The sequence below is a fragment of the Megascapheus bottae genome, chromosome 6 (assembly GCF_031878675.1).
Source record: "Megascapheus bottae isolate mThoBot1 chromosome 6, mThoBot2.hap1, whole genome shotgun sequence".
In the NCBI taxonomy this organism is placed as follows: Eukaryota; Metazoa; Chordata; class Mammalia; order Rodentia; family Geomyidae; genus Megascapheus; species Megascapheus bottae.
The window spans coordinates 70064009-70088192 of NC_143514.1; the positions used below are offsets into that span (position 1 = coordinate 70064009).

The 24184-nt window shown below is 48.6% G+C and overlaps 2 protein-coding genes across 6 annotated transcripts in view; one reads left to right on the forward strand and one right to left on the reverse strand.

Moving 5' to 3' along the window:
• Positions 1-20775, reverse strand: part of Nipal3 (NIPA like domain containing 3) — a 33415-nt gene extending 12640 nt beyond the window's left edge. For 2 of the 3 annotated variants that reach the window (XM_090335552.1, XM_090335553.1), the window contains exons 1-8: positions 20685-20775; positions 20281-20480; positions 16268-16551; positions 7907-7975; positions 6476-6647; positions 4843-4902; positions 3498-3643; positions 2194-2290 (exon numbers count right to left, since the gene is read on the reverse strand). In XM_090335552.1, coding sequence (XP_090191678.1) covers positions 2194-2290; positions 3498-3643; positions 4843-4902; positions 6476-6647; positions 7907-7975; positions 16268-16372 — 649 coding nt within the window. In that variant the 5' untranslated portion in view covers positions 16373-16551; positions 20281-20480; positions 20685-20775. Of the gene's footprint in view, positions 1-2193; positions 2291-3497; positions 3644-4842; positions 4903-5632; positions 5645-6475; positions 6648-7906; positions 7976-16267; positions 16552-20280; positions 20481-20684 lie in introns of those variants that run through there. The other variant, XM_090335554.1, reaches the window with a different exon arrangement.
• Positions 20776-21788: 1013 nt separating this feature from the next.
• Positions 21789-24184, forward strand: part of Stpg1 (sperm tail PG-rich repeat containing 1) — a 37459-nt gene continuing 35063 nt past the window's right edge. For all 3 annotated transcript variants that reach the window (XR_016536005.1, XM_090335555.1, XM_090335557.1), the window contains exon 1: positions 21789-21820. The gene's annotated coding sequence lies outside the window, so the exon portion shown is untranslated. The remainder of the gene's footprint in view (positions 21821-24184) is intronic.

Consider the following 24184-nt stretch of genomic DNA (forward strand, 5'->3'; position numbering starts at 1 on the left):
GGAGCTGGTGCTTTGTAGTGCTTGCAGGCGTACAGTTCTGAACATATTTTGTTTGTTTTGTATGGGAGCTTAAACTCAGGGCCTTTTGCTCTCACTTGGCTTTTTCCACTCAGTATTGATACTCTACCACTTGAACCACAGCTCCACTTCTAGGCTTTTTGGTGGTTAATTGGAAAGAAGAGTCTCACTGACTTTTCTGCCTGGGCTGGCTTTGCACTGCAATCCTCAGATCTCAGCCTCCTGAGTAGCTAGGATTATTGGTGTGAGCCACCAGCACGTGGCTCTGAAAACATTTCTTAACCCCAAGAAGTCTCCAGCATTTTTGCAGCATATCCCTATGGGTGCACACATACTGACATGTGCTTATTTATTTCGAAAGGATGGTCATGTGACACAGGACTTGAGAAAGATGGCTGGGGATGTGGAATTTCAAAGGATATACATTTTGAGGTTTTCTTTCCTCACATGCAGTAGATGGCCTTGCTCACTTTACCATGGAGACATTATTCTATCATGGAGTATAAATGGCTTCTACCTTAGCTCTGCCAAGTAGGAGCTAAAAGAAATGACCCCAAGTATAAGACAGAGAAGCCCCTCTCCCTGGTCACATCACTTTGATTCCTGCTCCCACCAGCAGCCCCCAGGCGGCACCTTCTGGGACCTGAAGCCATTACACTACAGTTTCCAGCCCTCAGTAGCCCCACGTCACAGGTTGTCCTTGTAAGTAGAAGGGTGGGGCCCACAGCCCCAGCACCTGCTAGTCTTCCTGCTCAGAAGAGGGTGCCTTCGTCCCTGCTCTTCCAACTACTTTGAATAAGAGTCAGTCAGGTTTGGGCCAGGAGTGTGGCCTAGTGGTAGAGTGCTTGCCTAGCATGCATGAAGTCCTGGGTTCAATTCCTCAGTACCACATACACAGAAAAGGCTGGAAGTGATGTTGAGGCTACTGGCCAAAAAAAAAAAAAAGTAACTCAGGTTTAAGAACATTATACTCTGTGAGAGAAGCTGATCACCAAAGGCCATGTGATTCCACTTTTTGTAAGATGTTCAAAAAGGCAAATCTAGGGGCACTCAGTGAGTGGGTCTAGAAGGAAGGAGACCTGTGGAGGAACTATTTCTGGGGTGACAAAAAATGTTCCAAATTAGATTGCGATGATAGCTGCATAGTTCTGTGAATATACCAAAATTCACTGAACTGTATGTGGCACCTACATTTTACCTCATAAAACTATTTTTAAAAGTAAATTAAAATAGTGTGAGTCTGTATGCAGTAATAGGCATCTGACTGACTTAAAGAGACAGAGCCCCGGGAGGAGAATGGAGTCAGCAGGAGATAATTTGGCATATCTTCCCTAAAAACAAAGAAAAAACCTGTTATCCTCGTTACTCAGGAGGCTGAGATCTGAGCATTGTGGTTCAAAGCCTTTCTAGACAGGAAAGTCCATGAGACTCTTACCTCCAATTAAACACCAGGAAAAAAAAGGAAAAAAGAAAAAGCTGAAATAGAGCAGTGGCTCAAGTGGTAGAGTACTATTCTTGAGCAACAAAGCTCAGAGATAGCACTCAGGCCCTGAGCTCAAGCTCCAGGACTGGCACCAAAAAATAATTAATTTACTCATTAATTAAAGGGCTGGGAATGTGGCTTAGTGGTAGAGTGCTTGCCTCACGTGGATGAAGCCCTGGGTTCAATTCCTCAGTATCACATACACAGAAAAAGAAGTGGTGCTGTGGCTCAAGTGGTAGAGCACTAGCCTTGAGCAAAAAAGCTCAGGGACAGTGCCTAGGCCCTGAGTTCAAGCCCCAGGACTGGCACCTAAAATAAATAAATACATAACATGAAAATTTTAATCAAATAAAGGAAAGATGAGGGAAGAAAGAGAGTGTAAAGTCTGCAAGCCTTCCACAATGGGACTGTACAGGAGGCATGCTTGCCAGCTCTGCTCACATCTTTGAGATGACCTCTGACCTTACCTCCTCGTTCCCCCTTTCCCTCCCTGTGGTTTCCAGGCCCACACTTCCTTGGCCTGTATGTGCCCCTCCTCCTTTCAGAATGGAGCTTCAGTGTCTATTTTACCCACCTGCAGTGGCTGCTTCCCTCCTCCCCCAATGAGGAACCCCCACTCTGAGTGGCCACCAGAGCTGGCCTTGAGCAGCTAGCTTCTGTCCTCAAACCCCACGGGCCAGTCCCCTGCTTACCAAGTAAGGCCACCAGGAGGAGAATCACGATGATGTTGTTGGCGTTCTTCTCCTTGTAGAAGTACAGGAGCAGGCAGAACAGGATGATCTCCACCAGCTAGACACAGAGCGCACAGCAGGGGCAGAGTGGTGGTTGTGGGGGGAGGCAGGGCTGCTGAGGGGGGGTGGCAGGACTGCTCCTGCACAGGGGTACCTGTCCCTTCCCAGTGAATGGCAGAGACTGGCCAGAGAAAGGACAAGCCAATAGAATGTGTCCTGTACACCATTTTTAGAGCTGGGGATAAGGAAGAGGCCACATTCCTGACTCAGATGGCCAGGACAGTCCCCCTTTATTGCTACCCAGGCACCCCACTGAAAATGGAGGAGATGGGGGATCAACAACACTTGCTCACAGAGCAAATTGGTCAAATATACACTGACTGCCTTTTTCCAACCAAGCCTACGTGTACCCAGTTTACATGAAAAGAAGGCAATTGCTGGGCGTGGTTGTGCATGCTTGCAGGCCTAGCCTTTTGTGGAGGCTGAGGCAGGAGGCTTGAGAGTTCGAGGGCAGTATGGATAAACCTTGAGTCTGATAATGATGAATGATGATGGTGATGATGATGGTGGTGGTGATAATGATGATGATGTACAATTGGTTGGAGAACCAGGATGAACTGGATAGCCTCTAAACTAGCTGGATGACCCTGGGCCAGTCTAGTCCTTAGCTATTTCCTCTGACTACAAGGCTGTAGTCTTTGTTTACACGGAATGCATTAATGTAGACCAGGTCTCATGCTATGCATTTTAGCTCTGCCAAATTCATTAATGATGTAGGGGTGGCCGCAATCTCATACTAGCTAAGAATTCAGCCAGGACTTGAACATGGACAGTCTGGCTCCAGGCCCCACAAACCTTCCCACCAGGCCATGCTGTAGAGATTCACTATGAGATGATTACAAGCTGCTTTGAGGACCCTCCCTGCCCCCCCCCCAACAACACATCCTTTCTACCACTTAAAAGGCTTATCAGTACCGCCCTGGGCGGTGCTCTATGGAGTCGTATGGAGGTAGAAAGCTGACTTTGGGCTCTGAGTCCCATAAATGGGCATTTTGAGGAGAAAGAGTTTTTAAATCCCTCATAATGACAGACCAAAACACAGCTGTTTCATTTCCCTGTTTCTCCTGGGCTTTGTTCCAGGGAACACATATTTCATCTAGTTATTATCAGTTGCAATTTCTTCTCCCTTTCCCCTCCCCTCCCTTTCGCCTTTTTTCTTTGTGCCGTGCACAACTCCAGGGAGGCAGACGGGAGACACCTCTTACCATGTACAGGAGGAAAGGCCAGCTCACGAGGTGCCTCGTGACGTTCTCGCCTGTCATCTTCTCATGGCTGTTGGGTGCGAATGTCACCAGCAGGTAGGTGCCCACAATCGCCAAGCCACAGCCCACAAAGGACAAAACATAGCGTCCTGCAGGGAAGGAGGGTTGGTCAGGGGACCATACAGAGCAAAGTGTGACACACCTGGCAGGGCAAGAAGGATGTGGCACTTGTGCAATACACCAATACTATGGGGTTTTTTTGTTTTTGTTTTTTCTGGTCCTGGGAGTTAAACTCAGGGACTGGGCACTGTCTCTGAGCTTTTTTTTGCTCAAGATTAGCACTCTACCACTTGGGCTATGGCTCTGGCATTTTTTTTTTTTGTAGTTTATTAGAGACAAGAGTCTCAAAGACTTTTCTGCCCAGCCTGGCTTCAAACTGTGATCCTCAGATCTCAGCTTCCTAGTAGCTAAGATCACAGCAACAGCATAAGCTGGCTTTGATAACCTTTAAAGAAGTATGACAAGCATATAAAAAATGCTGGTTGAATTCTCATAAAGTAAAAGGTCAACACACCTATGTAATAAGCATATCAGGAAAGAGGAGACACAATGACCCTGACGTCCTCATTTCCATCCCTTCTAGTCTCAGCGCCTGCCCCCAGCCTGACATAGCCTTGACTTCGACCACTCTGATGGTTTTGTCCTTTATCTAAATGGATTCTCTGGGATCTGTGTTCATTGTCAGTGTGTTTGGGGGGTTTCTTGGTGTTGTATGTTAAGCTAGCTTATTCACCTCTATTGCTTAACTGTGGCTCAGCGTGACTATGACATAATTTACACACTCCGCCAGTGGTGGGCATCTGAGGAGTCACCAGTCTTGGGAGGTGGCTGTGAGAGTCACCAGGCAGTGTGTTTCTTGGGCCATGGGGTGGGGAGAGGGGCGGTGCAGGCTGGGTTTGGCAGTTTTCCAATTTCCACTTCCCTTAGTGGAATGGAGAGTATGGCATCTCTCATTAGGGGTGAGCTGGTTTATTTTTTATTTATTTTGGTTGTGGGGCTTAAACTCAGCTTAAACCCTAAGTGCTGTCCCTGATTTCTTTTCCTCAAGGCAAGTACTCTACCACTTTGAGCTACAGCATCATTTCCAGTTTTTGAATGGATAACTGGAAATAAGAGTCTCACTAAGACTTTTCTGCCCAGGCTGAATTTGAACCATGATCCTCAGATCTCAGCCTCCTACGTAACGAGGATTACAGGTGTGAGCCGCTGGCACATGGCATAAGCTGGTTTGGTAACAAAGAAGCAGGGGCAGAAAAATGAAAGCCAGGGCTCACGGGGCTGGACTTACTCAGAAAGTCCCTAGGCTTCCATTTTTCCTTGATGAATATGATTCCTATGATGGCGCTTGCTGAAACAAAGCAGAGAGCAGAGAAATGAGGTTGTTGTCTGAGCCACCTTCCCCACCCACCCACACTTCTGGGATTCCCCTCAACACAAAGTGGCCTGATACTTCCTAACCCCTCTCTCCTGCCTACTGAGCACTGTGCGTTGAGCAACAGCAGTGAGGTAGGTGCAGTTATGCCATTATTTCAGGAACATCTACCCTTGGAAGTGGCTTCCATTTAGTCCTATTTGACAAATTGAGACACTGGGGCTGGGAAGTGGTGAAGGACCTACTCACAACAGTTCATCTGGGCTGGAAAGGTGAGACTTGAACTCAGGGCTGTTGAAGTCAAGCGCTCTAGCTCCTTCTACTCAAACACCCAGCCATGTTTTTCCCTCCCTGACTTCTTCCTCGCTCACAAGTGAGCTCCCTGCAAATACTGCAAGGGATGGTTGACTGTGAGCCCTGGTCACAACTAGCCAGGTCCTGTCTCCTCTGAGCCGCAGTTCTCTAGTCTATGAGACAATGTGCTGGATCTAGCTGCTCTGGCTTGCACTATAAACACTATACCCTTTCCTCCTTTCTCACTTCTCCATTTCTTTTCTCCCAGCTTTCTTTCACCTCCTCCTCCTCCTCTTCTTCCTCCTCCTCCTCCTCCTTCCCCTCTTCCTCCTCTCCCTCCTCCTCCTCTTCCTCTTCTTGTTCTTTCTCCTCTTGTCTCTTTGGCAGTGGTAAGCATGAACTCTAGACTTACCCTGGCTACACAAGCACTCTACCACTTAAGATACACCTCGGGCTCCTCTTTTTCTTCTCTCTCTTCTTTCTCTTTCTGACAGTCAGTTTACCAGCATACCACTAAAAATTATTACTTCTCTGAGTTATAAGAGTAATTACATAGGATAGTAGGAGCAAACTACTGGCATACAGCCAGCACTTGATGTGATCTGGAAAAAAAAATGAAACATCTGGAATGTCCATGGCAGGGTCACAGGTGGCCAATGAGTGGCCAAGGGTTATTATTATCTTAATCACGTCTTGAGGTAGGGTGGGAGAAAGGAAAAGCAATTCTTTCTTTTTTTCCCTTTTTTTCTTTGCCAGTCTTGGGCCTTAAACTCAGACCCTGAGCACTGTCCTATGGCTTTCTCAAGGCTAGAGTTCTACCACATGAGCCACAGCACCACTTCCGGCGTTTTTTCTATGTATAACAAGGAATTGAACTCTGGTCTTCATGCATGCTAGGCAAGCACTCTACCACTAGGCCATATTCCCAGCCAAAAAGTAATTCTTGTATGTTTTCTGGCTCTCACCCCAGTCTGCAGCCAGATGGCCAGCCTGTGTGTGATCTAGGAAAAGTAACTCCACCATTTTGTGTCTTAGTTTCTTCATCTGAAAAATGGGAGTGGGGGGAGTACTGGTCTCTCCCTGAAAAGGTTTCTGGAAGGGTCAGAAGGATACAGATCTGCAAGGTGATTAGAGCAGGTCTGGATGGGTACAAAGTCCTTAGTATGAGGCTAGATGATTGCCAAAGCAAAAGCATTTTGCTCTGTGAGAGAAGGTTCTGAAGGTGAGGTTCAAGGGCAGGAAGGCCAGGACTTACCTATCACAGAGACGGCACTGAGGGGCACAATGAGTGAGAGCGGGGCAAAGGCATAGGAAGCGAACACACCGAGCTCGCCCAGCAGCATGAGAAACAGACCTAGCCACCATGTTTTGGTCTTGAAGTAGGCGCGGGGATCCTTGGAGCCTGCCAGGCGGATGTGGCAGTATTTCTAGAAATTGGAGGAGAAATCTGATTTGCTTATGCCCTGATAAAATAATTATGTGATGTTTATGTCCTAAATCAACAGCCCCATTTAAAAAATAATTTATTTCCACGTAGAAACTGTTGACATTGCTCTAACCCGGGAAGAGGGAGGGGTGGAGTGACAGAGGTGGGGAGGTTGATCAGGATACACAGGTTCTGTGGGGGAACTCACATTGAAGCCCCTCTTACATGATGAATGCATGATAATTAAAAGTATTCTGGGGACCAGGTATGAGTGACTTACACCCGGTAATCCTAGCTACTCAGTAGGCTGAGATCGGAGGATCATGGTTAGAAGCCAGCCTGGGCAGGAAAGTGTGAGATTCTTACCTACACTAAAACTACCTAAAAAGCTGGAAATGGAGCTGTAGCCCAAGTGGTAGAGTGCTTCTCCTTCTCCTTCTCCTTCCATTTGTGGGGCTTGAACTCAGGGCCGGGACATTGTCCTTTAGCTCTTTTGCCCAACACCAGTGCCCTACTACTTTGAACCACAGTTCCACTTCTGGCTTTTGAGTGATTAATTGGAGATAAACGTCTCATGGATTTTCCTGCCCCGGCTGGAGTCAAACCATGATCCTCAGATCTCAGCCTCCTGAGTAGCTAGGGTTACAGGCGTGAGCCATGGCACCTGGCTGGCTTCTTTTTTAACTTTTTCCTTTCCTTCCCTTTGTTCCTCCCTTCTTCCCTCCTTCCTGACCTCTCTCCCTCTCTTCTTTCCTTAAAGAGGGCCGCACTATATAGTCCAGACTGCCCTTAACCTCATATTCAGGCTCCCGAGTGGAGGGATATTACAGCCGTGAACCACCACACCCAGATTTTCTAATGTACATGGCAGGCAGGGGTACAATCTGGCTCCTGGCTCTATACTGGGCTGCTATGAGTAGACAGGTCCAGGGGCTGTGGGGTGGGGGCCCCTAGCAGCTGCTACAGCTCCGTCAGTGTTAGAATCAGACTTGAACTGGATGTGTTGGTTCCATTACAGCAGTAAGTATGAGCAGAGTGGGTAAGGCTAGAACTAGCCAGTTAGGCGACCACAGTACAGTCAGAGAGCAGGAGGCCTGAGCAAGGAGGAGCGGGGAGTGGGCACCAAACCCAGTGAGATTCTGGAACAACCCTGGGCCAGGTGCCAGCAGCATCCCACAGAGAGGAGGCAGCTGGATCTGAACAAGACACCCACTTACCTGTCGTATCTGTGCCCTGACAGAGCTGGCAACCGAGACTCACCTGGAGATTAAGTGCAATGCTGACCACGAGGTGCCCAAAAATTGCCAAGAGGGCGCCGATCAAGTTTTCCTAGAAGGAAGGTTAACACGGCAGATGTGAGTTGTGCCTCAGCCAAGGGGACTTGGGGGCATATTTGCTGCCAAGTGTTTACTGCCCCCAATAATCCTGAAGAACAATGCCCCATCATGCCCCATCCCAGGCCCTTAACAAAGAGCAACTTTAATACCTAAGGCTAATCCTGCTGTGCTGCCTGTTCACAAAACACCTGGACTTGGCTGCATCCCCGCTATTCCAACTTTGGTCATAAAGATCTGATAAGGCTGACTCTGCCCTGATCCTATTTGCCATGGGATGGCTAGCCACCATCTTTTTTCTTTCTCTTTTTGGTTAGTTGTGGGGCTTGGACTCTGAGCCTGGGTGCTGTCCCTGAGCTCTTCAGCTCAAAGCTACTGCCCTATTCCTTGGAACCACAGCTCCACTTCCTGTTTTCTAGTGATTAATGGGAGGTAAGAGTCTCTTGGGCTTTAGTGCCCAGGGTAGCTTTGAACTGTGATCCTCAGATCTCAGTCTCCTGAGTAGCTAGGGTTACAGGGGTGAGCCACCGTGCCTGGCTCTGGCCACCATCTTGAATGGAAAAGTGGCACTTACAAGAGAAACCCAAGCTGGTTACTTTGCATCAAGGGAGTCTTCATGTTCCCAGCGGGGTGCAGTGACCTACTTACTTGGATTGTCAATTATTTAACATATCAAAAATTAATTCATTTGGGCATTGGTAGCTCAGAAAAGTAATTCTAGCTACTCAGGAGGCTATCTGAAGGATCATAGTTTGAGGCCAGCCTGGGGCAGAAAAAGTCCAGGAAACTCCATTTTCGATTGACCAGCAGACAGCCAAAAAAGATAAGCAAGTGTGTGAGAGCTTGAGTTCAAACCCCAGTAAACTCAATTTATGTCATCATGTTAGTGATTTTATTTTATTTATTTATTTATTTTTTCCAGTCCTGGTCTTGAGCTCAGGGCCTGAGCACTGTCCTTGGACTTTCTCAAGGCTAGAGCTCTACCACTTGAGCCTCAGCACCACTTCTGGCTTTTTTCTATGCATGTGGTGCCGAGGAATCGAACCCGGGTCTTCATGCATGCTAGGCAAGCACTTTAACCACTAGGCCAAACTCCCGGCCCCCATGTTAGTGATTTTAATCATGAGACTTTTTATCCCTAATTAACCAGCAGAAAGCAGAACCGGACCTGTGGCTCAAGTGGTAATCAGTTTTGAGGAACAAAAGCTCCAGGACAGGGCCCAGACCCGGGTTCACTGGCATGCACGTGTGTGTGTACACACATACACACACACATACAGCAGAACAAGAGCTCAAGGCCTTGAGTTCAAGCTCTAGAACTTACTGTCTAAACTCATGAAAATAAGCCCACGTCTTGGGTTCAAGGAGACAGATCTCTTTATTATAGGATACCACAGGGCCTTCAGTATCATAGAACTCCCTGATACCCCTCCCCCACCAGCCCTGCCCTGCAACCAGGCATTTGCCAGTAGAAAGGGTCAGATGTATTACACAGAGCTCAGCTATGGGTAAATGACTGGTCATAAAGATTAGAAATGAGGATGATGACCATGAAAAGCAGCAATATTTATCGAACACTTAATATATGCTAAGTCCATATGCTTCACATGTATTAACTCAGTCATCATAAAGCAAAGTCTATTCTTGCCTACTTTTGCAGTTAGGAGACTAAGGCACAGGTGGGCAGAGGTTGAGCAGGACTGGAACCCAGGCAGTCTAACACCAGAGGCCAGGCTCTTAACTGTTATGTCCAGCTATGGACTGTATAGAACTCTACAACAGTGCGGGTCCCGGGCATGCGTGCTGTACAGCAGGAGATGTTGGGGCAGGGCAGCTGCTTTCTGAGCCAGCGACTCCTAGACTGGTACAGAACACACAGTACCAAGACCTGCTAGGGCAAGGAAGGCAGAGCAGCATCCAGGCGCTGTTCCATCCAGTGCCTCATTCCCTGTCCCCATGCCCACAGCATGAATCACAGTAAACTAACTGTCTCATCTCACTGGGGTCAGCAACCCAGGAGCACAGGCTGCTCTTACCTCAGATCTGGTGGTAGGGCTGGGGAATGCACAGGGGGTTCAAAGATGCTATGAAGCCAGATGCAGGTGGCTCATGCCTGTAATCCTAGCTACTCGGGAGTCTGAGATCTGAGGATCTCGGTTCAAAGCCAGCCTAGGCATGCAAGTCTGAGACTCTTATCTCCAATTAATCATCAGAAAACCAGAAGTGGCTCTGCGGCTCAAGTTGTAGAGCACTCGCTTAAGCTGAAGAGCTCAGTGACAGTGCCCAGGCCCCGAGTTCCATCTTCAAGTCCCACGAGGAACAACAATAACAATAACAATAACGAGGAATAACAATAACAACAATAACAATAACAAAAGATGCTATGAATGAGGGATGAATCTGAAGGGAGACCTGAAGGAGAAACAAGCTGAGGCCGGGGTGGGGAAACTGACCCGAGGAAAATGAGCTCCAGAGGACCCCAAGAGTAAGACAGGGCCTGGGGCAGATGGAAGGAGACCACAGCAGGTAGAGTAGGCTCAAAAAGACACAGATGGAGAAGGCTCTTCTCTCCTTTCTCTGACATGTCTGAAAACAACAGGATGCTCTCTCTTCCTCTCCTCCTCCCGAGGATGAGGGTCAGCCTCTTCTGACAGGGACCCGAGACCCCCCTGCAAGGTCTTTGCTGACACTATCTTTGGGGATTGGAGCACAGCACCAGTCTTTCCCATTTGCTGGGGTTATATCTCACCTTTCACAAGAGCTTTTCTCCCACTTTATCCAAGAAACATTTGTCCCATAAATCTTCCTCTGGCACCTTGCCCAAGGGTTGAGGGGGAGTTTCAAAGTTGTGTTTGTTTCCCTGGGGTGTTTAGGACACCCACTGAAGGAATGACTCTCTTCTCCTCTGTGGTCCTGCTAGGGCATGATGTCATGATGGGATACAAGGGACCCTGATGGGATGCTCTGCAGACAGTCTGACTTCACAGAGGTGTGGACAATAAAGGCTGATTTGTTAACTAGATGATTTTTCAAATTTGTTACCTAGATTGAATGAGTGAACTCTGTGGCTCTAAATGGGTGCAAAAGAAACGCATTTATAATTATATATCTACATATATAGACTTGTAAATAAGCAAAGTCTACCCCATAGTATAAACTCTATGTGGGGCAAGTTAGACTAGGAAAAGAGCTGAGTGCCAATGGTTCATGCCTCTAATCCTAGCTACTCAGGAGGCTGATCTTGAGGACTGTGGTTTGAGGCCAGCCTGGAACAGGCAAACCCTATTCAGGGTTAGAGGTGTAGTTCAAGTATTAGCACCATCAGCACAAGGGTTCTGAGTTCAAACCCTGGTACTACAAATGTGGGACGGGAGGGTAGTTTCATATGACTCACCCAGTGCCTGCTTGACACTATTCTGTTTATTCAGAGGCCAAGTTGTCCTCTGACATGGCTGATGGATACGGACGAGCCAAAACAATTTTTATAAGTGTGTATGGAGTAGGTGGAGCCTGGAAATGAAAACTGCAAACCCCACACGGATCAGCCAATGTAAGCACTGAAAACTGCTTATCATGATTTCACGGCTGGTATTTAGGGTGCTCATAACATGTCAGGTGTGCCCCAGGCCCTTTCTAGCAATTTTATTTTTTGGATCAGTTGTGGAGCTTGATCTCTGGGCCTGGGCACTGTCCCTGAGCTCTCCAGCTCAAGGATACAGCCCTACCCCTGGAGCCACAGCGCCACTTCCAGTTTTCTAGTGGTTAACTGGAGATGAGTCTCATGGTCTTTAGTGCCTGGGCTGGCTTTGAACTGAGATTCTCAGATCTCAGCCTCCTGAGTAGCTAGATTACAGGCATGAGCCACCACACCCAGCTACCTTTCTAGCATTTTCTTTGGACCACAGAGCAGCTGAGGTAGTAGCTACCACACGTTGTGAACAGAGTCCGCCTGAAGGACAGGAAGTAACCAGACAAGGGTGGGATGGGAGGATTTGAAACCGAAAGTTGGACTTCCAGGCTCCAGTGATACCACTAGACAGTCTCTGTGTGACCTGAGGGTCATTCACAGGGCAGGAAATAAGCTTTCCACTTTGTGAGCAGTGGGGTTCTACTAACCAGCCAGGCAGCCGAAGCAGGTGTGTGTGTGTGAGTGGATTTGTTGGTAATGGGCTCGAACTCAAGGGCCTTGCAATCTCCTTTGGCGTTTTCACTCAAGGCTAGTGCTCTACCTCTTAAGGCAGAGCTTTCTGCTTTCTTTCATTCATTCTTTCTTTCTTTTTTTTGATGGTTAAGTAGAGGTAAGAGTCTCAGGGATGTTCTTGTGACTCACTACTGCCCAGCTCAGCTGAGGTTGCCTGTGAAGGCATTCTACACATAATTATCATTTACAGACAGACAGACATCATCTCTCCATCCCTGCATCACCCAAGGGCCTTGTCAGCACTAATTACGCCTCCTGACCTTTGTGAAGTGTGCTTGGCTCAGGTTTATGGGCATTTAAGCCAGGCAGAAAAGCTGCCACCACCCACGCTCCACCTCCAACTAAAGAGCCTGGGGCTGGGGTGTCCAGTTTGGGGCGTGGGACTTCCACCTGTGGAACCCCTCCTCCACCTTAATTTACTTCATTCACAGAAGAGCCACTGGGACTCCTGGAGTCCTCAGAGTGACACATGACCAGCCTGGGGCAAGCTAACAGCACAGGCTCCAGCTTGGGACCAGGGCTATCCTGTAAGAAAGGGTACAGATGGGAGGAAGTGAGGGTCAGGTGGCAAGAAGTGCCAGGTGGAGCGGGGCACAGGCTGACTTCCCCTGGGCCACCTCTATCCGCTGAGGTCCTCAATAGCAGAAGCCCAAATGTTTGCTGGGTACCCCTTATCCCTGCCTGACTTTTCCCGGGCAGAGCTAGATCTCATCCCGAGGCAGGAAGGAGGGGAGGGCTGCACCCCACGCAGACTGCTGGTACCTGAGAAGGCTCAAGTCCAGGGCAGAGGCAGAGGGAGGCAGTGGCCAGACTGGCTGAGCCTGGTGCTCCCTCAGGCCATTTTGGACCCCTGTATTTGATGGTTGGGAAGGGGTGAGGTTTTCCAACTAGCTCACGTGGGGACCCCTAGAGAATAACAGGGGGCCCTGTCATGCACAGGGACAAGTGGCACCAGCTGGGATTTGGAATCTGTCCACACAGCACAGCCTCTGGATGGGTTGCCTTCTGAGAGGGAAGTGGGGGGCCTTCCCACCATGTCTTAGGCTTACACAGACAGGATACATCTCTACATCCAGACTGGCTTTAGGGTGCACAGGCAACCAGATATCGACCCCCCAGTGATGGCTTCCACAGACATACATATTAAGGAGAAGGGGGAACCCAAAGGCACCCCTCTTGCTGCTGCTGCTGCATTCCACTGTGGACGCTGAGTCCAGCAGGCCAGTGGGGGAGGGGAGGGCCCCACTCTGCCACTTCCTCCCTATGTGATATCTTAACTCTCTAAGCCCCAGTTTCCTCATCTGAGCCGCACAGCCCATCGCAAGTAGGGCATAGGTCCAAATGCTCTCCGCCATGGTCAATACCACAACAATTTGAGCGGCTGCTATGGCTCATCCATTGTTATCCTTGTTACCGGTGGCAGCTCTCAGTGCCCTTCTGGCTCTGATTTTCCCTGATAGAAGAACTGAACCCTGACCTGCCACAGTTCTGAAAGAAATTTCCAAGGAAGGCAGCCACAAGTCAGAGCAGGAAATCCTGAGTCCATATTGGTATTCAAATGGAAGCTTGGTCCTGCTTCTCCAAGGCCTGCTTCTTGTCTGCTACCACTTAAATACCAGCCTCCATTTAAATACCCCAGTGACAAGACTAGCCACCACTTGCCAATTACATGCATCTCCCACAATGCCTTGGGCTCACAGACAGGATCAGTTCTTGTATCCAGACTGGCTCCAGGCTCTGCTGCACCTGTGACCTGGCCTCTGGCCATCTTCCTGACACTCTAGACACTTGCTGCCTCCAGCAGACGAGTCACAACCTTCCCCAAGACTGTCATTTCCATACTAATCACCAGTGTCTAGAACAGAAAGGGCCTTGCAGTATCTGCTACCGTGTAGAAAGCAGATTGGGTGGCCAGGTGGTAGACTCAGGACCTGGACGGAAGAGACTGGATCTGAATCTTGCTTGACTACCTTTGACTGTGTGTCCTCAGGCTAGGTAACATCTTTGTGCCAGTTTCCTCATGTGGGGTTATAAAAGAACCTACCTCATAGGGCTTTTGTGAGGGTGAGCATATCCCTGTTGCCCCCACACTCACCCCACAAAGGTTAGTTACGCCTATTACTATGATTATGATTGATTGTTATGAATAAAGGATCTATAGTTTCCTGCCAGGAAGACTGATGAAGCTGGAGCTGGAAGGTTGGGGAGCGGTTTCCAGGTCAGAACAGAATGGTGCAGGCAGCTTCAATTTCCTCATCTGTGAATTCAGGCCAACTTTGTCACTATCTTAGTGGACAGATCTAAAGCTGGCCTGTCAGCAGGGCTTAAATGACCATCGCCAAGCTGTAATGCTAGAAAGCAACAAGGCCAGGACTTGAAGCCAGGAGCCCATGCTTTGAGCACCCCACCTGATCTCTTATTGAGTACCAAGGTCTGTGTTGGCAGTTGTAGACATTTTTCCTGCCTCCTTCTTGGACTCCTTGAGGACAGATGTATCTCTGTTTTTCTCATAGCTCCTGCCTAACCCAGCATCAGAAGAAATGGTGGCCTGAGTTTTCCAGGCTGAGACAAAGAGCTAGTATCTTAAGGGATGCAGTCTCTCTTAGCAGTGTACCCATCTACCAGGAAAATCCCACGCCTTCCAGTTGGGCAGAGGGAAGGACTTCATCCAACTATTATATCAAGCCAGCCTCCAGGCCTCTCACTGTCTCTCTAGTCCCCTAAGTGAGATGGCTTGGAAGCAGTCTGCCTGTCCAGTTCACATGCCACTCTTTGAGAAGTGCCTACAATCCTGGCTCATCCCAGACAGTTTGTCTATCGCCCCACCCTCCATTATTGATCGGACCTGGATAGACACTTGACCCACCCAGGCCAATCAGGTCTTCTCTGTTGAATGTCCAAAGTAGCTAAGCCAGAAAGGAGCAGGGGTAGGGAAGGGAACCACAGCCAATTGCTGCTCTTTACCCACCCAGTACTTCAATGGGCATCTAACCACTAGCTCACAGGATTGTCTCCTTCCTCAATTCTTATGCTCCCTGGCACTGTGACACTGGCTTAATTATCTCTGTTCTGGCTCAAAGGTAGTCCATCATAAGCAAATGAACTGAGTTTGTGATTCAAATAAAAGCTTATTAGAAATCTCATCATGGAGAGTGTTCTGTAGGAGCTTCTATATTTGCCCTTCTGGCATTCATTCATCACAGGCCAGTGGTGTTAACTACATGCTGGAGACTTGGGCATTAGTGACCACCAGGCAGGGGACCCAGGACCCCTCCCTGGGCTACAGGATTCTGAAGGAGGCTTCCAGATGCAAAACCATCCAATCCAGAGTTCAGTGATCTCCTTTAGCAAACTCACTCCCCAATATCAACACTGCCCTGCCTCAAATCAACCCAAGGCAATGAAGGACAGCCTCTATACCTCAAAGTCCCCAGGACTTATTCCAATTACTTGATACTGAAATTCCCATCCTCCCTAGCTTTTCCTAGGAATCCAGCCAAAATGCAAACTTAATGTGCAATGTGACCCCAAATCTGTAACAGGAGAGGGCAGAGAAGAAAGACTAAAATGTGAGTGGAGCTCATCTCTGAGTTAGACCGTGTGTGTGTGTGTGTGTGTGTGTGTGTGTGTGTGTGTGTGTGTGTGTGGTTGGGGAGGAGGTGGGTATCTATGTGTGTGTGTGCCAGTCTTAGGGCTTGAACTCAGAGGCTTGCACTCTCACTTGGATTTTTTTTGCTCAAGACTAGCACCCTACAACTGGAGTCACATCTCAACTTCTGGCTCTTTGCTGGTTAACTGAAAATAAGAATCTCATGGGCTTTCCTGACTTCAAACTTTGAGGCAAGCACTCTTCCCACTAGGCCAAACTCCCAGACCCTTTCTTTTTTTCCCCCATCCTACTTTTAAGATGTTTCTCTGTTTCTCTATTTTCCTAGGTTCTAAGCAGCACCTCTCCACCATCCTGTTGCACACAGAGGTGCTGCCTAAAGTTCCTGCGAGCCTGGATCTTCCTGTCAGCCAGTTCTGCACTGTGCTGTTTTCTTGTTGGGAAAATACAAAATCCCTAGCTCAAAGGAGAGCACTTGCCTTGTAGGAGAAAGAGCCCTCGCTGAGGCTCAGGCTCACCGAGGTGGCCCCGCTGGTGGGTGGGAGCTGCTGCAGCCGCAGGCCTGCACTTTGAGCTCCATCCATGGTGTCTAATGCGGCATCCTGTTCATCTGAGCTGGGGCTGGAGCTGCTGCTAAACCGGAATTACGCTGGCAGCCATTCCTGCTGGGGTTCACCTCCTTCCAGCAGGAAGACTCTCCTGGTTGTGTGACAGCTTCTTCCTCAGCTTCCCTGCAAAGGTATCTTCTGCTTCTTCTTGTGCTCTAAAGGGCAGAGAAGCAGATTAAGAATGCACGCCCTGGCTTGGACACCTGAGTGAAGCTTCAGGACAAGAGGGGCCGTCTTTAACACTGCATCATCCCTAAGCCCCTTAAGAAGGCACTCACTCAACTACTGCTTCCTCCCAGGCCACCAGACTTCTCTGTCCTCCACCCCAGCCTTCCTCCCATCCTATCCTAAACTAAACCCTCCTTTTGCCACAGGCTCCTGAGAACAAGAAGTAGAATAGTGCTTTTTGTTAAACAAACAACAAAAATATGACCATCAAAAGCCAGCCATGACCCTTCCCTCCTGTAATCCTAGCACTCAAAGGGCCAAGACAGGAAGATTGAGCGTTCGGGGTCAGTTGGGGTTACATAGTGAGACTCTATCTACACCCTCTGTCCCCCACCACATACACAAAGAAAAGTGATCTCCATGGCAGATGGAAGAAATGTGCTGCTACCCAGAACAGCTGAGTGGCCACCAGATTGCTTTGCCTCTCAGACTCAGTCATCTCGTCTATAGAATGGGGGCAATAATGTGGCCTCCGAAACACCAGCAGCATGTATCCTTGTTCATGTTATTAAACTATACTGGCAGTGTTTCTCCAGTGTTTCTTCCAAGTACAGAAGAAAATGTATTCAGGGGCAAAACCCTATCTCAGAGTCTTGAGCTTGCTCAGCTGATACTCTACCTCCCGAGCCACAACTCCAGGCCAACTTTTGGCTAGGTAACTGGAGGTGGAATCGCTTGGACTTTTCTGAACAAGATCTTATTCTCCTGAACAGCTAGCATTATAGGTGCAGGCCACTGACACTAAGCTCTGAAGCCTTCTTATACTTGCAAAAAATAAAAATAAAACTCAATCTCTACCACTAAAGACAAAAGTAAAATAAGAAAAACAGAGGCCATTCAAAACTCCAACAAAAAAAAAACCATGAATTTAGATTCTATTGAATAATATTATTTCAATAAAAATGTTTTTTTTTAAATTGTGTATATGTGTGTGTGTATGAACCAGTAATGGGGCTTAAATTCAGTGTCTCACACTCCCACTTGGTGTTTCTCCTCAAGACTAGTGCCTACCACTTGAATCAAATCCACTTCTGGATTTTTGCTGGCTAATTGGAGACAAGCATCTCATGGACTTTTCTGCCCACGCTGGCTTTGAATCTTGACCCTCAGATCTCAACCTTCTGAGCAGCTAAGATTACAAGCATGAGCCGCGGACACCCCGCTTTTTAAATTATTTCTGATTTACCATGTGTGACCTATGGCCCAGATCATTTTGCTTTGAATTCAGCCAGCCTCTATAGATGTAAAATATGAATAGCCATGTTTCCTCTCCGGTGGGGCAATGTGAATATTTGATGAAACAAGTCATAAAAAGTGCTCACACAGAAAATGGCTGAGGGAAACCAGCTGCTCTTAGTGTTATCTTTTCCCTCTCTAGGTTAATCAGGTAATTTATTCACATACTCTCCCATGAATCCAAGAGATCCTGAGGGCTCATAGGCAAGGATTAAACAGTCTGCCATAACCCAAGTGTCAGAAATCTGCTTATTCTGCCACGTCTAGCCCTTTGTCATCTTGTCCAGGATTCTGGTTTCTATGTTTTAAAAATAAGGCAAATATATCCAGGACTGGAGACATCAGATGTTGTCACAAAGGCCATTTGATTCAGGTGTCCATTTGTTAAAGGGCCTCACAGTTAAATTCGCATTGAGATGGTATTCAGGCATGGCTATACTCATCAGGTGACTGTAACTCTCATCCCATCACTCTTAACTTGTAAAACTCAGATGAATATAGGTTTGCAAGATTATGGGGAACGCATGATTATTCTTACTAGACTTTTATGTGCATGTCAAAAGCATTCCTATATTAAATTTTAGAGTTGTTTATTCTGGCATTTTGAATTTAGTGAGAGTCTGAGAAAAGAAACAAATGGCTCAGGGCTTTCTACCTCTGAGAGGCCCAAGGAGGACTCCAACCTAGAACTGAAGCTGCCCTGGACAGCAAATTCCAGGATGGTATTTGCCAAATCCCCTGTTTCACTCTTCGGTTAAGGCAGTCACAGCCTTAAAAAAAAAAAAAGGTGACTCAAACACCCACACTAAACATAGGCCTGTTAGGCTGGGTGTGGTAGCTCAAGCCTATAATCCTAGTTATTTGGGTGGTAAAAGATTAGGAGATTGTGGTTTTGAGGCCAGCCCAGAGAAGAAAGAAGTTGGCAAATCTCCATCTCAATGGCTGGTGGCATGCCTGCCACTCTCGGTATGGGGGAAGTGCAATGACTACATGGGGTTGCTGTGCCAGTCAATCCCGGAGACCAGGGGGAATCCCAAGGAGAAGACTCACAGTGCAGGTTGGCCCTAGCATAAAGCAAAGTCCTATCTTGAAAATAACCAATGCAAAAAGCAGGAACTTGAAGCATGACTGGTGACATGGCTTAAGTGGCACATCACCCGGCTAGGAAGACCCTAAATTCAAACCCCAGTATCACAACACAACAAAAACAAAATAGAACTAGAGACTTAGCCCAACGGGTAGAGTATTTCCCTAGCAAGTTTGAAGCCTGAGTTAAATTCCTAGTGCTGTCAAAAATAAAACATACATACACACATCATTCCAACTAAGCACTCTGTAAGCCACGGTCACCAAGAATGTCTTAATGGAGAATCTCTTATCAAGCAACCACAACTCTGGAATGACAACAAACATCTGCCGGCCTCACTCCCAGGACATTAGAGAAAGCAAACAGGCCTTGGGAACCTTCAGGGGCTGGGAGGAATCCAGACTTTCTACCTTTAGGCCAGCTGATCTTCCAGTTCTGCTTCTGTTTGCCTGGCTTTTTAGCAACAGCTGGTCTTGGCCTCATGGCCCCCATGCCTCAGACAGACGGTGGCATTTTCTGGGCTAAGGGACAGTTTGCTTTTGGTGGAAGCTTAGAAGGCCTGCTTACTCTTTTCTTGATTTCGTGGAATTTTACTGTATTTTATGTATTTATTTTAGCGTCCATTATTAGAGCTTGAACTCAGGGCCTCACACTCTTGTTTGTTTCTTTTACTCTAGGCTGGGGCTCTACCACTTGAGCCACCCTACCACTTGTGGCCTTTTGCTGGTTAGTTGGAGATAAAAGTCTGGCACGGTCTTTCTCGTCTAGGTTGGCTTTCAATGTCGATCCTTAGATCTCAGCATCCCAGTAGCTAGGATTACAGTCAGGGCATCTTTTTTCAGGACTAACAGCTGTGTCCAAGAAGCACCCCCCCACTGTTGGTTGACAGTCACGGACCCAGGAAAAAGAGAATCCACAAGGCGCAGGCTCTCCTGGCGATGGGTTATCCCACGGAGCAGGGAGCCCACGGCCTGGGGTCGGCGGCCGCGAGGACGGACCAGCCAGTGCTCCCCTCGGAAGCTGCCCGCGGAGCAGGCACTCTGGCTTCCACCGCGCTTCACTTCCGGATTTGGAGCCAGCCCAGCCTCACCTTTCTTCCTTAAGCAAGCCCGGGCGCCCCTCCTGTCACTCTCCATGCAAAAGTGCAAAGCAAGACAAGCAGACAGAACCAACCCAAGACGACAGGACTCCATCCACAGACTAGCACCATGCGGGGGGGGGGGGTGCGCTGACTTGCGGGGGGGCATTGGGCGATTGCAAATGCACAGCTTGTCCTGACACCCTGGGACTGGCTCCAGACTCTCCTTGTCCCCGAGCCGTCGCCAGGACTCACCGGTGGAGCTTCGTCTCCGGTCCACCGGTCCCAGGTGACTTGGGGTCTCGGCGCAGTCAACCCTGACGAACGACCTCCCAGATCCCAGCCCAACTCGGGACTGCCAGGATGCTGCAGTGTTTTGCTTTCAGAGGTCGCAACGTGATTGGTCCGGATGTCTGCTCGTCAGAGGCTGACGGAGATTCCGCGCAGGCGAGTGGCTGCTAGGAAAGAGTGGGCGGGACATCCTTCGAGGTCTTGGCTGCGCCGTTAAGCTTGCTTGGAGCGTAGGGGCGCGACCCGGGAACCCGGCCTGGCGCTCAGCCCGAGTCCCCTCTAGCGGCCTCCGGAAACACGTTGGGGACACCCCTCCTTTGGCCTCAGCCGCTGACAGCCTGGGTGATTGCGCTGCCCCACCTACCTACCTGACAGGTGGGCTGGACTCGAGCCGCCTGCGGCAGCCTCCCTTGTCATCCCCAGCCACTACCCCGGCTTTGCTCCTGGCGGTTCCAGCACCCCACGTCCCCGTCAGATGTTCAGATCCTCAACGCTGCCGGGCGCCCGTGGCGACTCAGGAGGCTGAGATCTGAGGATTGAGATCTCTGAAGCCTGCCCGAGCAGGAAAGTCCACCGGACTCTTATCTCCCGTTAACCAGCAAACAGCTGGGAGTGGAGCTGTGGCTCAAGTGGTGGAGCACCAGCCTTGAGTGGAAAAGGGATGGCGCCCAATCCCTAAATTCAAGCCCCAGGACCGGTACTCCCACCTCTCCTCCTCTCTCCCTCCCTCTCCCCACTTCTAGACCCAGCGCCCCGTGAAGCTGGGACAGCTGGGCCATGCGACAGGAGGATTTCTAGAGTGCTTCGTGTTCCATGCTGCCGGGGTAGAATTGCATTTCTCGGTCTTTTTCCGACCACACACAGTGATTAGGTGCGTGCTAATTCTCCTAGGTTTATTCTCTCTCCCTCCCTCCCTCCCTCCCCCTCCCTCCCTTTCTCTCCCTCCCCCCTCTCTCTCCCCCTCCGCCCCCGCGCTGTCCCTAAAGGCTTTTCTTTTCTTTCTAGTTGTTTAAGGCTAGTGCTTTACCACTTGAGCCACAGCTCCATCGCTGTCTTTTTGTTGGTTAATTGAAGAGCCTCCCAGATACCCAGGCTTTGGCTCTGGATCTTCAGATCTCAGCCTCCTGAGTAGCTAGGATTACAGGCGTGAGTCCCCGGCGCCCGGAGAAGTAAGAGTTGTTGTTGTTGTTGTTGTTCCGCGTGAACAGAATTCTAACCTCTTAAGAAAGCCCCTCCGTCAAACCCACAGGTCCCGGCCTGAACTGCTGAACCGGGAGAACTGGCCGCTTTCCTGCGGATGTTTGAAAGGCCTCAAACGATTGGTCAAGAACTTTTCTAGCCAGAGAAACAGAGGACTCCATTGGCCACCGGCGTCCGGTGGGCGGCCCTCGGTTGCCATAGCGACGGGGCGGCGCTTCGGTTGGCGGCCGGGTCCCGGAGGTGGCGGTGACGGAGGAGGACCGGGCGCAGCCCGGGGATGCCAGCTGGGATCTCCGACCGCAGGGTGCGTGCAGAACCCCCGTGCCCAACTGGGCGGTGGTCCAGGCGGGGAGGGGTCCCCCGCCTAGAGGGTGGTGGTAACGGGCGGGGGCCTCCGGAGCCCCTGTCGGCGGACACCTGGCCCCAGGCCTCATCTGCGAGGGCGGCAAGGTTTGGGGCGCCCTGCTGCACAGGGGTGAGCCGCCGAGTCACCCGGGGCCCTCCTCGGCGAACGCACCTCGGGCCTCCACGTCCCCCTCTGTGAAAGGGAAGCGTGAGACTGGAATTTAGAGTCCTTGGGGGGGTTAGCTGGTTCCCCCCCCAGCTTCTCTGTCATACTCTTTTGGCCTAAGAAAAATACATAAAGGAAGGCTTTGAAAAGGACAAACTGTTACAGGAAAGGCTTGATCACACTATAATCAAATCAGCCAGCATCACTGTAGTCAAAACTGCTCGTGAGCCAGCTGCAGGTGGCTCGCACCTGAAATCTCAGCCCAGCTAGAAAAGCCCCTGAGATTATTAACTCCAATTAATCTGCAAAAAGCTGGAAGTGGTAGAGTGCTAGCCTTGAGTGAAAAACTTACTGGACAGTGCCCAGGCCCTGAATTCAAGCCCTCAGAACCAACACACACACATACACTCACATGCCTGAAAGTGTGGCTCAAGTAGTAGAGTGCTAACCTTGAAAGAGAAAAAATTAGGGACAGCACCTAGGCCCTGAGTTCAAACCCAGGACTCACACCAAAAAAAAAAGTAAAGGAGAGAAAGGGGTGGGCGGGAAGAGGAAGGTGCTAGTGTAAGAATCCTGCAGTCAAAATAAATTTGAAAAAAAAAAAGTTAAACTAGAGTTTGAAACTTCATAAATTAGCAAGACAGAGGGACATTGTGTAAAATGTATATACTGATAAAAGGAGAGATGCAGCTGCTTTTTGTACAAAAGTTAGCATTAGACACCCCCATGTAAGAGTTTTGATGTGCTAAGATAGTTCTGTGGAAATAACAGGTTATTCTTTTCAACAAATGGTGCCAGAAGAATTGAGTATCTAAGGGTAATACAATGAACTTGAAGAGTTGGGCATTTAGCTCAGTGGAAGAACACTTGCCTGTTAAATGCAAGACCCTGAGTCTGGTTCACAGCTCTGGCTGGGGGGAGTGGGGGAATCTATAAAAGACAATGAACTTGAACCTTTCTTGCCTCATTCCCTTAAGGAATAGTTCCAAACAGATTTTAGTCTGAATGTAAGAGCTTAAAACTACAAAATTGTAAAAAAAAAACACCCAGGAGTATATATTTAGGCAATAATATCTTAGGACAGCCATTAGAATGTTTCAGTTAAGGTCTTGGAAGCTGGCTGCAGGTCACAGATAATGACAAGTGTGTGGAGGGCAGCAGAATCACCATGGTGACTAGTGCCCCCTGGTGGCTGCCAGACTCCAGGCGGGGCAGGAAATGACTGCCAACGAACATGGGAACCATGTTAATTTTATGATGGTATTTCACACAGTTGCAAGCATTTGCCAAAACTTACCAATTGCCTATTTCACATAAGTGGATTTTATTGGACTTAAATGTGTGTGTGTGTGTGTGTGTGTGTTGGGAGGGCCCTGAACTCAGGGCCTGGCCTGGGTGCTATCTCAGAGCTCCCCCCACCTCCCACTCAAGACTGATACTCTACTGCTTGAGCCACACCTCTACTGCTGGCTTCTTTTTTTTCTGGTTAATTGGACATAAGAGTCTCTCAAATTTGTCTAGGCTGGTTTCAAACTCAATTCTCAGATCACAGTCTTCTGAGTGGTTAGGATTCTGGGCGTGAGTCATATAAGGGAGCCCATCTTTACATCTATCTCCATAAAACTAAATCTATAGAACTCCACTCCCAAACTCCTAGAAATAATAAATCACTTTAGCAAAGTGGTAAGTCAGTACCATTTCTGTTCTCCAACAATACACAAACAGAAGGAGAAATCAAGAAAACGATCCCATTTGCAATAGCCTCCAAGAGAATAAAATATTTAGGAATTACCCTAACCAAAAAGGTAAAGGAATTATTTAATGAAAACTATAAAAGCCTAATAAAAGAAATTAAAAAGGATACCAGGAAATGGAAAGACACCCCATGCTCATGGGTAGGGAGAACCAATATATGAAAATGGCCATACTGCCAAAAATGACATACAAATTCAATGCAATCCCCATCAAAATCCCAAAGACATTCTTTGCTGAAATAGAAGGTGGAACCCAAAGGTTCATGTGGAACAACAGAAGACCTAGAATAGCCAAAACAATTCTAGGCAAAAAGAGCAATGCTGGTGGTATTATAATGCCAGACTTCAAACTCTACTATAAAACCATAATAACAAAAACAGCATGGTATTGACACTAAAATAT